The sequence below is a fragment of the Crocuta crocuta genome, unplaced genomic scaffold, assembly GCF_008692635.1.
Source record: "Crocuta crocuta isolate KB4526 unplaced genomic scaffold, BGI_CrCroc_1.0 scaffold118, whole genome shotgun sequence".
NCBI classification, from domain to species: Eukaryota; Metazoa; Chordata; class Mammalia; order Carnivora; family Hyaenidae; genus Crocuta; species Crocuta crocuta.
The window spans coordinates 7,238,490-7,255,472 of NW_027551558.1; the positions used below are offsets into that span (position 1 = coordinate 7,238,490).

General features: G+C 36.6%; 1 protein-coding gene across 1 annotated transcript in view; it reads right to left on the minus strand.

The window, feature by feature from the left end:
- The window catches only part of EIF5B (eukaryotic translation initiation factor 5B), an 89,970-nt gene that overhangs the window by 14,514 nt on the left and 58,473 nt on the right, over positions 1 to 16,983 (minus strand). Inside the window, exons 11-14 of the mRNA XM_077749258.1 lie at positions 13,162 to 13,269; positions 12,876 to 12,986; positions 9,651 to 9,718; positions 8,594 to 8,735 (exon numbers count right to left, since the gene is read on the minus strand). Of these exons, the coding sequence (XP_077605384.1) occupies positions 8,594 to 8,735; positions 9,651 to 9,718; positions 12,876 to 12,986; positions 13,162 to 13,269 (429 nt within the window). The remainder of the gene's footprint in view (positions 1 to 8,593; positions 8,736 to 9,650; positions 9,719 to 12,875; positions 12,987 to 13,161; positions 13,270 to 16,983) is intronic.

Here is a 16,983-nt window from a genome sequence, read left to right on the forward strand (position 1 = left end):
TCACAACACTGAAAACTGCTGTGTGGAAGGATAGTACTGAGGGACTGTGAACAGATTCATCTGCCCTGAGGTACAGAAAAAAAGCTGTGGTTTGCAGACATCTAGACTATAAAGGAACCAGCTCCAGAACCCTGCCTAACAGCAGAGGAACTACTGAAACTCTCTCTATCCAGGTCAAGAGAAACTGCCAAGTACCACAGTTTACATTCCCCTCCACCCTGACAGCATAGACAGGAGCAAGGTCCAGGCACTCCAGATGGCCTAACACCTCAGTCAGCCCTGAGTTCCGAGCCCACACCAGCCCAAGCCATCCCATCAAGGTGGCTCCAGTGGGGTGCATACCAAGACACACCTGGCCAGCCTCACTACAGCTCCAGCTGTCTCGTCAAAGTGACACAAGCACAAAGCACCCTAGAACACTTGGGCCCACACCACTTCAGCTACAGACAACTTGCCAGGGAACCTCCTTCATGGAGTGCCCAAGACACCCCCAGTCCCAGTTCTAGCTGCCCTGCAAGGGCACTCCTGTGTGTAGTGACCCAGGACCATCCTTGCCCACACTCCCCTTGGCTTCAGCCACCTCATCAGGGTGCCCCTGTGAGGAGAGCCCCGGGAGCTCTAACTTTAGGTTCGTTCAGCTGTACTCAAGAGTGCCTTCAATGCAGAGTGCCACTGGACTGCCCCGGCCTGTGCCCACTCACTTTCAGCTATCCTGTCAGAGTGTTCTCTGCAAGGAGAGCCCCAGAATCTCCTGGCTTACACCCACTTCAGCTCTAGCTGTGATGCTATGGTGCCCTCCACAAAGAGAGCCCTGGGTCCTCCTGGCTTTCACCCATTTCAACTCCACCTGTGCTGCCCTTTGGATGGAGAGCTCCAGAAATGCCCAGTTTGAATCCACTTCAGTTCTATCACACCAGAATGGCCCCAGCATGCAAAGTGCCGGGATCCCCAATCCATGAACACCAGCCAGCCACCCAAACTCATCAAGCACATTCTACACAGGAACTCACACACGAGATCATTCCCCCTAGTTAAAGAAAAATAGCTGTTCCACATAATTCATAGAAATAAACAGGAAGTCAAAACAACAAAAAGAATATACTTCAAACAAAGAACAAGTTAAAACCTCAGAAAAGAATTAAATGAAAAGGAGATAAGTAATATGCCTGATAAAGCATTCAAAGTAATAGTAGTGAAGATGCTTACCGGACTGGAGAGAACCATGAATGAAGTCTGGCAGAACTTCAAAAAAGGCATATCAAATGTAGAAAAGTAGCAATCGGAATTGAAGAATACAATAACTAATGAAAAATACATTAAAGAGAATTGATAGATTTAAGGATGAGAAGAATGGATCCGTGATCTGGAAAGCAGGGGAATGGAAAGCATCAAAGCTGAACAGGAAGAAAAAAAAAAAAGAATTTAAAAATAAGGACAGATTAAGGGATCTGATGGATAACAGGGTAACATCAAGCAAATAAACATCCATGTTATAAAGGCCCAATAAGGCGAGAAGACAGAGAAAAAGGGGCAGAAAACATATTCTAAGAAGTAATAGCTGAAAAACTTCCCACATTCAGATTCAGGAATCGCAAAGAGCTCCAAACAAGATGTACCTCACAAGGCTGATACTTCAGCAGAAATTTGCAGGCCAGGAAGGAGTGGAAAAGAACCACAATTAAGAATACTACCCAGCAAGATTAGCATTCAGAAATGAAGAACAGCTAAAGAGTTTCCCAAACAAAAGTTAACGGAGTTCTTTGCCACTACACCAGTCTTACAAGAAGTGGAAAAGAAAAGGCCATAAAAGAACAAAATTATGAAAGGAAAGAAGCCTCACAAAATAAAAAGATGCAAAATATAACAACATATACTTAATATGTGAAGGAGATAAACAAAAATGAAGTTCTTCTAGACTATGTTTAAACATAAGAGACATTAACAGACTACTACATACTTGGGAAGTTACATATATGAACTTCATGATAACCAAAACCAAAACCATAACAGACACATAAAAAAAATCCAATCATGACAGTAAAGAAAGTCATCAATCACAAAAAAAGAGAGCAAGAGAAGGAAGAGAGAATTATAAAAACAACCAGAAAACAATTGAAAAATGGCAGTAAGTACATACCTATCAATAATTACTTTAAATGTAAATGGTCTGAATGTTCCAATCGAAAACTATAGGGTGACAGAATGGTTAACAAAATAGAACCATTTGGGGTGCCTCGGTGGCTCAGTCTATTAAGTGTTCAACTCTGTGATCTTGGCCCAGGTCATAATGATCTCATAGTTTGTGAGTTCAAAACCCCACCTCAGACTCTGTACTGATGGCGCGGAGCCTGCTTGGGATTCTGTCTCTCCTTCTCTCTGCCCCTCCTCTCTGCCTGTGGTGTGCTTGTGCGCACTCTCTCTCTCACAAAATATATAAATAAGCTTAAAAAAAAAAAGAAAAAATAGAACTATTTGCTGCCTAAACTTTAGCCCTAAACACACACACAGAGTAAAAGAAAAAGGAGTGAAAAGGCTATTCTTTGTAGCTTTATAAATGAAAGTGGAAAGAAAACAACAGCCAGGGCAGCAATGCTAATATCCGACAAGAGACTTTAAAGCAAAGACTTTACAAGAGACAAAGAAGAGCACTAAAGAATAATTAAGAAATCAATCCAACAAGAAGATACAATTGCAAATATTTATGAAACTAAAATTGGACTACCTAAATACATAAAGCAATTACGAACAGACATAAAAGAAGAAACTGTAAGTAATACAAGAATAGTAGAAGGCTTTAATACCCCACTTAACTCAATGGATAGATCATCCAAAATCAATAAAGAAACAGTATCTCTGAATGACACATTTGACTAAATGGACTTAACGGACATGTACAGTATATGCCAGGCAAAAACAAAATAATACTTTTTTTTTCAAGTGCACATAGAACATTCTTCAGGAAAGGATCACGTTAGGCCATAAAATAAGTTTCAATAAATTTAAGGAGACTGAAATAATGTCAATCTTTTAGAATCACAACAGTATAAAAATATAAATCAATTACATTTTTCTATAAAAATGGGGGGAAAAAAGCAGAAAACAAACAAACGTGGAAACTAAACAACATGGCACTAAATAACCAGTAGGTCAATGAAGAAATCAAAGAGGAAATTTTATTTTAATTTTTTTTTTTAATGTTTTTATTTATTTCTAGGAAAGAGAGAGAGAAACATCGTGAGCAGGGGAGGGTCAGAGAGAGAGGGAGTCACAGACTGAAACAGGCTCCAGGCTCCGAGCTGGCAGTCAGCACAGAGCCCGACGCGGGGCTCGAACCCACGAACTGTGAGATCATGACCTAAGCAAAAGTCGGACGCTCAACCGACTAAGCCACCCAGGTGCCCCCAAAGAGGAAATTTTAAAAATGACTTGAGACAAGGGGCACCTGGGTGGCACAGATGGTTCAGTGTCCAACTTTGGCTCAGGTCATAATCTCACCGGTTCAGAGTTCAAACCCCATGTCAGGCTTTGTGCTCACAGCTCAGAGCCTGAAGCCTATTTCAGATTCCGTGTCTCCCTCTCCTCCTCCCTCTCTCTGCCCTTCCCCAGCTCACACTCACTTGCTCCCGCCTCTCTCTTTCAAAAATAGACTTTAAAAAAATTTTTTTTAGTTAAAAAAATATCTTGAGACAAATAAAAACAAAAACAAAACAGTCCAATATCTTTGTAATAACAGTGAAAGCAGTTCTAAGAGGAAAATTCATAGCAATACAGGCATATCTCAAGAAGTAAGAGAAATCTCAAATAACCAGTCTAACCTTACACCTAGAGGAAATGGAAAAACAAAAACAAAAACAAAAAACCCACCAAGTTTTTTGTGGCTTCCAAGAAGGAAGGAAATAATAAACATCAGAGCAGAAATAAATGAAAGAGATTATAAAAAAAAAACAACAGGAAAAAGTCAATGAAACCAACAGCTCATTCTGTGAAATGAAAAACAAAATTAATAAACCTTTAGCTAGACTGAGAAAAAAGGCTCAAAATCAGAAAGGAAAAAGAAGCAACTGACACCAGAGAAATACAGGATTATGAGCCTGTTACCAAAAATTATATGCCAACAATTTTGACAATTTAGAATAAATAAATAATTGGAAACATAAAATCTTCCAAGACAGAATCAGGAGGAAACAGAAAATCTAAACAGACCAATTACTAGTAACAAAATTGAACCAATAATCAAAACAATACTAATAAACAAAAGTCTAGGACTTCTGAAACCAAATGTCTTCAAAGATTTTTTTTTTTTTTTAATTTATTTCTAGGAGAGAGAGAGAGAGACAGCGTGAACAGGGGAAGGTTAGAGAGAGAGGGAGACAAAGACTCTGAAACAGCCTCCAGGCTCTGAGCTGGCAGTCAGCACAGAGCCCGACGCGGGGCTCAAACCCACGAACCGCGAGATCATGACCTAAGCGAAAGTCGGACGCTTAACCGACTAAGCCACCCAGGCGCCCCAAAGATGAATTCTACCTAACATTTAAAGAACAGTCAATATCTATTCCCTCAAACTATTCCAAAAAAAAAAGGAGAGAAAGAAAAATTTCCAAATACATTCTATGATGTTAGGATTAATCCAGTTCCAAAACCGGACAAAAACATTACAAAAAAAGAAAACTGCATGCCAATGTCTGATGAACATAGATGCAAAAATCCTCAACAAAATATGAGCAAGTCAAATTCAACAATATACTAAAATGGATCATTCAGGTTCAATATCCACAGATCAATCAAGCTGATGTACCACATTAACAAAATGAAGGACAAAAATCATAAAATCATCTCAACAGATTCAGAAAAGGCATCTGACAAAAGCCAATATCCATTCATGATAAAAACTGAACAAAGTAGGTTTAGAGGGAACATACTGCAACATAATAAAGACCATATATGACAAACCAACAGCTAATATCATACTCAATGGTGAAAAACTTGAGAGTTTTTCCTCTAAGATCAGGAACAGGGCAAGAATGTATGCTTTTGCCACTTTTATTCAATATTACATGGGAAGTCCCAGCAGTAGCAATCAGACAACAAAAGGCATCCAAATTGGTTAGGAAGAGGTAAAACTGTCACTATCCACTGATAATTACAGGATAATATATATTGAAACCCCTAAAGACTCTACCCAAAAATTATTTAATACATGAATTCAGTAAAGTTGGGAGGATACAAAATTAATACATAAAAATCTCTTGCATTTCTATACACTAATAATGAAGTAGGAGAAATGCAAGAATACCATTCCACTTAGAGTTGTACCAGAAAGAATAAAATACCTAGGAATAAAGTTAACCAAAACTGAAAAATCCGTACTCTGAAAACTCAAAGACAGTGATTAAAAAAAACTGAAAATGACACAAACAGAAAGACGGACCAACACTCATGGACTGGAAGAATAGTGTTAAAATGTCCATCCTACCCAAATCAATCTACAGATTCAATGCAGTCCCAATCAAAATACCAAAAGCATTTTTCACAGAACTATAATAAATAATCCTAAAATCTGTACAGAATCACAAAAGACCCTAAATAGCCAAATCAATCTTGAGAAAAAAGAACAAAGCTGAAGTAACACAATCCTAGATTTCAAGCTATAATACAAAACTAAAGTAATGAAAACAGAATGGTACTGGCACAAAAATAAACACATCAATCAATGGAACAAAACAGAAAGCTCTGAAGTAAACCAATGTTTTAGGGTCAATATATTACAAAGAAGAAAGGAATATACAATGAGGAAAAGTAGTTCTTCAACAAATGACGCTGGGAAACTTGGACTGCTATAAAAGAATAAAACTGGACCACTTTCTAACACCATACACAAAAACAAACTTAAAATGTATTAAAGCCCTAAATGTAAGACCTAAAACTACAAAACCAGAAGAGAACAAAGGCAGTAATTCCTCTGACATCAGCTGTAGTAACATTTTTCTATATATGTCTCCAAAGACAAGGGAAACAAAAATAAAAATAAACTATTGGGACTACACCAAAATGAAAACCTTTTGTACAGTGAGGGAAAACTTCAACAAACAAAAAAGCAATCTATGGAATGAGAGAAGGTATTTACAAATGATATAGCCAACCAACAGAGTTAACATCAAACATATATAAAGAGTATCTATAATGCTATACACCCAAATACAAATAATCCAAAATAAAAAATGGGCAGAAAACCTAAATAGACATTTTTCTATCCAGAAGACATCCAGATGGCCAAGAGACACATTAAAAGATGCTCAACATCATTAATCATTAGGGAAACACAAAACCACAATGAGATATCACCTTATTAGAGTCAGAATGGCTGGTATCAGAAAGACAATAAATAGTATCAGTGAGGATGTGTAGAAAGGGGAAACCTCCGGCCCTGTTGGTGGGAATGTAAATTGGTGCAACCAATGTGGAAAACAGTATGGAAGTTCCGCAAAAAATTAAAAATAGAATTATCATTATGATCCAGCAATTCCACTACTGGGTATTTACCCAAAGAAATGAACCACTAATATGAAAATATAGATGCACCCCATGCTTGTTGCAGTATTTACAATATCCAAGATATGGAAGCAACCCAAATGTTCAATGATAGTTAAATGGATAAAGATGTGGTATGTACTTGTACACACCCACACCGTAAAAATGAATGACACCTTGCCATTTAAAACGTGGATGGACCCAAAGGATATTATGCTTTATGCTACGTGAAATAAGACTGACACAGAAAGACAAATACCATATGATTTCTTATATGCAAATCGAAAAAGAAAAAAATAACAAGCAAACAACCAAAAAGTAGAAACAGACCTATAAACCTAACAATGCGACTGTCAGAGGCTGGCAGGGGGAAGGAGGCATGGGTAAAATGGGTGAAGGGGACAGGAGATATAGGACTCCAGTTATAGAATGTATAAATTACAAGAATGAAAGGTACAGCACAGGATATAGTTGATGCTACTGTAATAGGATTATACAGTGAAAGATGGTAGCTACATTTGTGAGCATAGCAAAATATGTACAGTATAATAATCACTATGCTGTACATCTGAAACTAATGTACCATTGTGTCAAATATACATCATTATAAAAAGAAATTAAAAAAAGAAAGTATAATCTTTCCAACAAATGTTTTGAACTGGATATTCATGTAGAAAAAAGTGAACCCTGATCCTTATACTAAGCACAAAAATTAACTAAAAGTAATCAAAGATCTAAATGTTAACTATCTAGGAACACTTAAAATTTTTTTCATAAACTTGGGATGGTTAAAGATTACTTATAGAGAACATAAGAAACACAAATTATAAAAAAATTCTCACACACCAGACCACCAAAATTAGAAATTTTTGCTTTTCAAAACCACATCGTCACGAAAATGAAAAACCAAGTCCTAGACTACAAGAACACACCTGCAATACATATAATTGACAAAGGACTTACATCGACAATATATAACTCTCAAAATTCAACAAGACCACAATCTAATAAAAAATGAACAAAGATTTTAAAATAGTTACTTCACAGAGAGATGGCAAATAAATACAGGAAAAATTTTTTGATGCCACTAGTCATCACAGAAATGCAAATTAAACCATAATAATTTATCATTACACACTTATTACAATGGCTGTAAGTAGAACAAGTGATGACAATATGGAAAACTGAAATCCTAAAATATTAAGTGGTACAACCTCTTTTTGGGAAAATGTCATTTTCTCATTAAGTGGAACATATACATACCACTTGAACCAGGAGTTCTCTTTTTAAATATTTACTCAAAAGAAATTTCAACTCAAAGACATATGGAAATGTTTATAGCTGCTTCGTTAACAACCCAGAAGTGGAATCAATTCAAGTATTCTTCAATGTATAAACGGATGAAGTGTGGTATTATTTACATAATGAAATATTACTCATCAATGAAAAGGAACCACCAATGGTATATGGAACAACTTGGATAAATGCAAAATATCATAAGTATGGAAAAGGCCAGACTCAAAAGATTACACATTGTGTAATTCTATTAATATGAAATAGTCTGTTTTACCGACTGATCTGATGGGAAGATCAGTGTTGGGCTTGACAAGGGGGGGATAGGCTTACTGTAAAAATACACAAGAGAACATTCTGGGAATATGGAGATGGTCTATGTTCTGATGGTAGTGGTTATATGTGTGTATAAATCTGTCAAAATACATTTAACTTGACATGAGTACATACTCTTATATTATATGAAAGTTATTCTATGACACATTTGTTTAATCACAAAAATTTGGGTCGCCTGGGTGGCTCAGTCGGTTAAGCGTCCAACTTCAGCTCAGGTCATGATCTCATGGTTCATGGGTTGGAGCCCCCACATCAGGCTCTGTGCTGACAGCTAGCTCAGAGCGTGGAGTCTGCTTCCTATTCTGTCTCTCCCTCTCTCTCTGACCCTCCCCTGCTCATGTGCTCTCTCTCAGAAATAAATAAGACATTAAAAAAACTGTTTAATCACAAAATTTAAGAAGCATGTTTTCACATTTAATTTTTCAGGGAAGCTTACCTTATTGAGTGCAACAATGAAGGGACATTTTTTAGATTTGAGAAGGTTAATAGATTCAATTGTTTGAGGTTCCAAACCATGCATAATATCAACGACTAAAATGGCAATATCACAAAGAGAGCTTCCTCTGTTTCTCAGATTACTGTTGAAAAGAGGGAAAAGATGAATGAAATCTTAAAATTACTTTTTCTTAAAGAAGCAAATTCTTTGTAAAATCTACACAAAAAACCAAAATGAAGTACATGCATTAACAGTCAAGAGCCATTAGCCCTTAACTTGCCAAATGCTTATCTGACACAATGAACCTACATCGACTGGAATGAGTTAGTTACAGAAGTTACCCCAATATTTCAGCAAATTGCACTGGGCAAGGTTTTTGCGCTAAGGTATATGGCCAAGAGGCAACAGGATAAATTCCACTATATTGGGTTTCACAGGAGACAGACCAAGTATGCATTAGGAGTTGGTCTTTCAAAGTAGAAAAGATCTCCATAAAATATAAATATACAAATAAATTACTATTTATTCAGTAAGGCACAGATGAGGATCAGAAGTGGGACCACATATTTATCTATACCATGGAATACTACATGGCAATGAGAAACAATGAAATCTGGCCATCTGTAGCAACATGGATGGACCTTGAGGGTGTTATGCTGAGCGAAATGTCAGGCAGAGAAGGATAAATCATATGTTTGCACGTATAGGAGGATTAGGAGGAACTTAACTGAGGACCATGGGGGAGAAGAATGGGGGAAATGGTGGGGGAAACGGAGAGAGGCAAACCAACAGAGTCTCTTGAATGTTGAGAACAAACTGAGGACTGATGGATGTGGGGAAGGAGGGGGGAGATGGGCATGGAGGAGGGCATTTGTGGGGATGAGCACTGGATGTTATATGGAAACCAACTTGATAATAAACTATTTATAAAAAAAAAAAAAAAGAAGTGGGACCATATACCTTAAAATACAACCCAAAAATTGTTTAATCAGACGTCTCACTCACTGAACTTTTAGACTTAATAGTTTTAAGCAGTTTGGTTTCAAGTTGCTCTTACCTGAAAGACTCATGCCCGGGAGTATCAATAATCAGCATTCCTGGAATTCGTACGTTCTCTCTATCAAACTAGAAAAGGCGAGGGAAAGTGGAGAGCTTAAGGAAGCTGAACTTTATAAAGCTTCTTTATAAAAACAATTATTCTGCCATGAAAACTTAAAAATATCACCACTTCCTTTTCTAAATAAATGGTTTTGAAACCATCAGTCAACCAGCAAAGCACAACAATTAGTATTTTCATTAATAACAAAAAGAGTTTGCAAGAAAAAAAATGAAATGAGGGGCGCCTGGGTGGCTCAGTCGGTTAAGTGTCTGACTTCGGCTCAGGTAATGATCTCGTGGTTCGTGGGTTCAAGCCCCACGTCGGGCTCTGTGCTGACAGCTAGCTCAGAGCCTGGAGTCTGCATCCGATTCCGTTTCTCCCTCACTCTGACCCTCCCCTGTTCACACTGTCTATCTCTCAGAAATAAATTTTTTTTAAAAATTTAAAATTTTAAGAAAAAAATAAAATGAGGAAACATTCTCTTTGTTAAGGTCATAAAAAATTTGAGAAGATTGTCAATAAATAATAAATGGCAGCCGTCATCTGTAATTAAAAGGTGACATGCAAGAGGTTCTCACTATCTGAAGAATGTATCTGCTCCAACTTTAAAGCAATTCTCAGCTTTGAAAAATATCCTAAAATACATTTTAAAGAAAAGTTTACCTCATCAACCTAAAATATTAAAGAAACACTTCATATGCTGCTTAAATAATATCATAAACATTTGATTTTCTGGACAAAAGTTTATTAATGAATGGAAAAAAATTACAACATGCCTGGTATGCACATTCTCCTTTAACCTAAAGAGTGGCACTAACCAACAAATCTCTCATGTACACACACCATTTTCTTTACTTGTTTATCTATACTTTTTGTCAATCTTCAAATGATTTTTCAAAATCTAATCTCTTGATCTATGTCAAATGATTTAAATATAAAACTTCTTATATTTGCATCCTGGTGATCTTTTTTTTTTTAATTTTTTTTAATGTTTTATTTATTTCTAGGAGAGAGAGAGAGAGAGACAGCGTGAGCAGGGGAGGGTCAGAGAGAGAGGGAGTCACAGACTGAAACAGGCTCCAGGCTCTGAGCCGGCAGTCAGCACAGAACCCGACGCGGGGCTCGAACCCACGAACCGCGAGGTCATGACCTAAGCGAAAGTCGGACGCTTAACCGACTAAGCCACCCAGGCGCCCCTGCATCCAGGTGATCTTAAATCAACATTCACTGTGCACCATAATAATTTCTACTTCAGTGTCTGGAATACAAACAATATAACTGTCATATAAAAGTTATCCTGAGAACTGTAATATAAGCCTAATAAAAATAATGCTCTTTAAATGTGTTCTAAAATAAAGCCAGGTTTCAAGTTCTGGCAACTGGTATTCTGAGCTGTTAAAAAATCCCCAATGACAAACATAGAAATCCCAGAGGGGCGCCTGGGTAGCTCAGTCGGTTAAGCGTCTGACTTCAGCTCAGGTCATGATCTCACAGTTTGTGGGTTCAAGCCCTGCGTTGGGCTCTGTGCTGACAGCTAGCTCAGAGCCTGGAGCCTGTCTTCAGATTCTGGGTCTCCCTCTCTCTCTGACCCTCCCCTGCTCATGCTGTCTCTAGCTCTCTCTCAAAAACAAATAAAACATTAAAAAAAAAGTTTAAAAAAATAGAAATACCAGATAAAGATAAATTCTAAATTATGAATTTAAAAAACTGTAATTCAAGAAAGCAGTCGTAATGTATTTTAAACTACATACTGAAATGGAACTGGAAAATTTTCACATAACTGGAAAACTGATCCACAACAATCAACACCAAGATGCAGAAAGGCCACATTACTAATAAAAGGATGATAACCAGCCTGTGATCAAACATGAAAGGTAGTAATTTATGTGAGAAGAAACTAGCATAACATTTAAGATATTTAAGGAAAGAAAATGTAAATCCAATATTTTATATGGAACCAAATGACTTTCCAGGATAAAGGTCACAGAGTATGCAGTATTCAGAAGCTCAAAGAATATTATTCCCAATATTCCTTCCTTAGCAATCTACCAGAAAACAAGCTTCATAAAACACAATCTCAACCAAATCTTCCCGCCTCCCCACCCTGCCCCAAACTGGAGACAAATCTGTAGACCCTTTCTATATATATACAAAAAAACTAAGACAAAATAAGGAATAAAGAGACACACTAGCATGTAATAATGTAGGATATGTGTCAGTTACCAATTCTATTACTTCTCAGCTCCAAATTTACCTTTTGGAATTAGGGAAAGTTTTTTTGTTTTTTTTTTAAACAAGGCCCAGTTCCAAGACTGGAGCACAGTACGTAGAAGATGAGCCTAGAAGATTCTGCTACACCAGGCAGCATGGATGCACCCAAACACTACTAAAAGCGAATCAAAAAGACTCAGTAGCCAATCAATGGATGAAGATGAGACTCTCACCTCAAGCATAAATGAATTAAAACACAGTAAATATGTTTAGATCCATGCGTTTATAGCTATACAAAACCAAACAAAATTAGTCATTCTTTATGTTAAATGGTGGTAAGTAAGGTAAAAGATCAGGCATTTATTCTGCCTTCACTACGAATATTATCCTGAGTAACCAAACAGCAAACCAGGCAGTTTTTCTAAAGAAGTAATCCAATAAAAAAAAACACAGATAATGGGCTTGGAATAGCAACATTTTGCAACCTCTAACATATTAAAAGGTAGAGATTACTTTAAAAGTTCTTCCTGAGTAGAAGAGTATTTTGATTGGAAAGGGACATAACAGAGGTCTTCTGAGGTAATTGCCAAGGTTCTGTCACCTCCTAACATAGGTGACACAAAGGTTTTGTTTTATGATTCATTAAGCTTTACCTTAATCTTATGTGATTTTCTTTATTGTGTTATATTTTAGATAAATAAGCTGAATATCTCCAAAGTAGAGATAAGGGAGATAAAGAAAATACAATCAATTTGACAGAAGGAAAAAAGGATGGGGGAGGAAATTGTTTTTAAACACCAAGATCTAAGGTGAAAGTGTTAAAACATGTAGGGGAACATACTCTAACTTCAAAACAGTGATTGCCTCCGGGAGCAAGAGGAAAGGAAATATAACTGGAGAGCTTNTTTCTACTATTTTTTCTATATTTGAATTTTGTTAAAGATAAAAACAAGCAAAATACAGTGTACTTACATTTTTAATCATCTTAGTCTGTTCATTAATAGCTTCAAGGGGAACATTGGTGGCCCCAATTTGTTGTGTTATGCCACCTGCTTCACCATCTTGCACATGTGTGTGACGAAGCTGGGATAAGATAACAGATACAGATTTGTATTTCAAAATATGAAAAGAAGCAAAAACAATAAGAAGGTAGCAACCTATTTAACAGAAATGCCTATATGTACTATGGTTTCTATTAGCTTTTTATAAGGTACCATTAGCATAAGAAGTTTTATCAATGTTAATAACATTTTCTTACTTTATCTAGAATTTTTGTCTTCCCTGTATCCACATGTCCAAGTACACAAATAACAGGAGCTCTTAGCTTTTCTGTGTTTACATTCTTACTATGCTCAAGTCGCCGTTTCTAGGAATTAAAAAAAAAAAAATCACAAAATTATTTCAAACCTTGACTGTCATCATTCATTAAATTATGTTGCCTTAGCAATAGAATGCAAGAACCTTCATCCAAGTTCTTTGTTGACTTAACTACATGTAACTGCATTTTACAATGTAAACTTTACAATCTAATTCCCCTTACAGTACCTGTGGACAAAGAGAAACCTGCTAAAATAGATTTCAGAGCAACATTATTAAATAGGAGTAAAACTCATGTAAAATTTTTGGCTCCCACTTTTCTGAACACTTTTGTACACTGCTTATTTAATGGAATATAAGAAATTGATCTTGTGTCATACTCACTATACAGTACAACCTCTAACTTATGTGGGGGTTTATGTAAAAGGAGGTATATATAGTCTTGCATTCAAATTTCATTAGAACATCAAAACTATAAAATATTTTAAAGCAATTTATTTGAAAACTCTGACAAACACTATAAAACCTTTCAAAATTGAGAGGCACCTGGGTAGCTAACTTGGTTAAGCATCTGAACTCTTAACTTCAGCTCAGGTTTGTGAGTTCAAGCCCCACATCAGGCTCTGTGCTAAAAGCATGGAGCCTGCTTGGGATTGTCTCCCTCTCTCTGACCCTCCCCCACCTGCGTGTGTGTGCGCTCTTCTGTCTCTCAAAATAAGTTAAAATAAACTTAAAAGAAAACACAAAACTTTCAATTGAGAGAGGATTTAATCCTCAGCCTAAGATGTCCAATAACATTTCCTACCTTAAGATATCACTGATTAAGCATGAGAAGCATGTCCCTGAATCACATTTACCTACCTACTTCATCTGAGAACCAAACAAAAACCACAGGCCAGCAGCTCTTTGAAATGCCAACTTTTCAAGTATAATACAGCTAGCATTTAAAGGAGATAAAACTTCCATCAAAATTTAATGTAATTTAAAAAACCATTTTTGTAAAAATTTCCTTTCTACCACTAGACATTGGATCTTTCTACAGAAAATGGAATGAAAAAACATTTTGGAAAGTCAAAAACCAGACGTGAGTATTTACTAACAAGGAGTCATACACAAGAACCTTACACTCTGTAGGATTCAAATGCAGACATCATGACCTTAGTTACGATTTGATGTGGTTGAAAATTTGCCTTTTTCTCCCACACTTGGTGGGAGAAAAATTGTAAAAATTTTTTTACAGCAATTTTGTGGAAGGCAATGTAGTTTAGACTTTAACTCAGAAATTCTACCTCAAAGTATCTGTCCTGAAACAATGACATAAACATATAGAAATGCATGTGTACAACAGTGTTTCTTCACTGCTGTATTGTTTTCTAACAGGTAAATTAGTAACCACTTAATTATCTGTAGTTGGGGGTTTCTTAATGAATATTTCCTCATACCAAAGGCTGAAACCCAGTAGTTGCATAGAATCATTTAGAGACTCCTATCCACAATGGAGATTCTTTAGAAGTCTGCTATGGATTTTAAAAAATTATATGTGGCAAGGTTTTGAAACCATGAAATCTGTTATGGACTGAACTGCATCTCTCCCAAATTCATACACTGAATCCCTAACTCCTAATGTGACTGTATTTAGAGACAGGGCTTTTAACGAGGTAATTAAAGTTATATGATCTCATATGGGTGGGGCCATAATCCAATAAGACAGGTGTCCTTAAGAAGAGAAATAAAAAAATCTCTTTGAGCATGCACAGGGTAAAGGCCATATGAGGACTGAGAAGGAAGACATCTACAAACTAAACAGAGAGTCCACACGAGAAAACTACGCTGCTGATTCTTTAATCTTGAACTTTCAGCCTTAAGAGCCATCAGAAAATAAATTTCTAATGTTTAAGGGACCCAGTCTGAGGGATTTTGTTCTGGCAGCTCAAGCAGACTAATTAGGATCTTTCCATAAGATGGGAGTACAATTTGTAGCCATAAAGGTACTAAGGCAGGACTTCTTCAATGATGAAATGAAGGGCTCAGCAAATCCTCTCCCCAAAAAAGGAAACAAAACTGAACAAAATAATCAAAATAACAATCACTGAAAGACTCTAGAAACCAATCAAGGGCAACCACCACTGCAACATAACAAACTGAGAAAACATTAATTCGAGGAAATCTACTGTCCACCTGCGAGAATAACAGAAGCCTATGAAATTTTAGACTGGAGTTGCTCCATCATACTCCCCACATTCCCATGGCTCCAAGGGGTAGAAAGAGGTATGAGATATAAAGTAGGAGGGTTCATACCTTAAAGCACTGTCTAAAAACAGGAGAGAACTCAATGGCAAAAAAAGAGAAAGGGCTAAAATCACAACTAGACTAAGGTCTCAGTATTGGTGGGGCAAGCGATAGCCTGGATGATCAATCAGAAATTTAGTAGGAGTGTATGGAACAAGAAAGCCAAAGTAGGCATTGATAAGATCCTACTAATCACTGGTACTCTAGAAAGCTATGTTCATGCAAAGGGCTGTCAGAAGAAACCATACAGGTCCTTTCTAAATTACTCATTCCTAGCTCAACAAGAGGCTTACAAATGCATAAATAGTAGACTAATAAACTGTCAGATGCACTGGGAAATGGCGGAATCCTTACTGGCTCCAGGTGTTAAGCATAATCACAGACAATTCAGTGGCTGATCACTAAGATTAGCAACCCAGGTACAAGCCCTAAGAAGCCAGGCTTAAGGAACATACCAAAAACAAACAAACAAAAACCTGAGCAGGAACATCATGGGCATTATACTACAGAAGCAATCTACATGACTCAATGACCATTTAAATAAACAAAAAGAAGCAAAACCACCACATTTGTAAGGAATTAAATGAATCTGGACTTCCTATAATATATTCTCTAAAATGTCTACTTATAAACAAAAAATTACAAGACATACAAAGAAACAGGAAAACATGACCTATAAAAAGAAAAGGTGGTTTACAGAATGTCAGAAACCTTGGGGCATCTGGGTGACTCAGCTGGTTAAACATCTAACTCTTGATTTCAGCTCAGGTCATGATCTCAGGGTTTGTGAGTTTGAGCCCCACATCAGGCTCTGTGCTGGCAGCGTGGAGTCAGCTTGGGATTGTCTCTCCCTCTCTCTTCTCTGCCCCTCCCCAGCTCGTTCTCTCTCTCCAAGGAATAAACTTAAAAAAAAAAAAAAAAAAGTTGAAAAGCCCAGATATTAGATTCAACAAAGACTTAAAAGCAGCTATTATAAATATGTTCAAAGGACCAAAGGAATCATAAAGAAATAAAGGAAAATGTAATGATGACTCATCAACAGAAGGAATCAACAAAGAAAAACAAATCACTATAACTTAAAAAATTCATTAACAAATCAGAAAAATTCACTAGAGGGGCTCAACAGTAGATGTAAACTGGCATAAGAAAGAATAAAAAGTCATAGATTAAGAGAGGTTATATAATCCAAACAATAAAAAGAAAAGACAATTGAGAAAAGTGAAAAGACCTCTAGAAACTTGTGGATACTCTCAAGTGCACCAATGTGCATATAATGAGAGTCCAGAAGGAGAGGAGAGAGAAATAGGCAGAAAAAATACTTAAATAATGACAGAAAACTTTGCAAAACTGGATGAAAAACCTTCATCTGCACATCTAAGACATTCAACAAACTCTAAGCAGCTAAATACAAACATACCCCCCAACACACATTACAGTTAAATTGTTAAAAGCAAAGGTTAGAAAGAACGTCTGG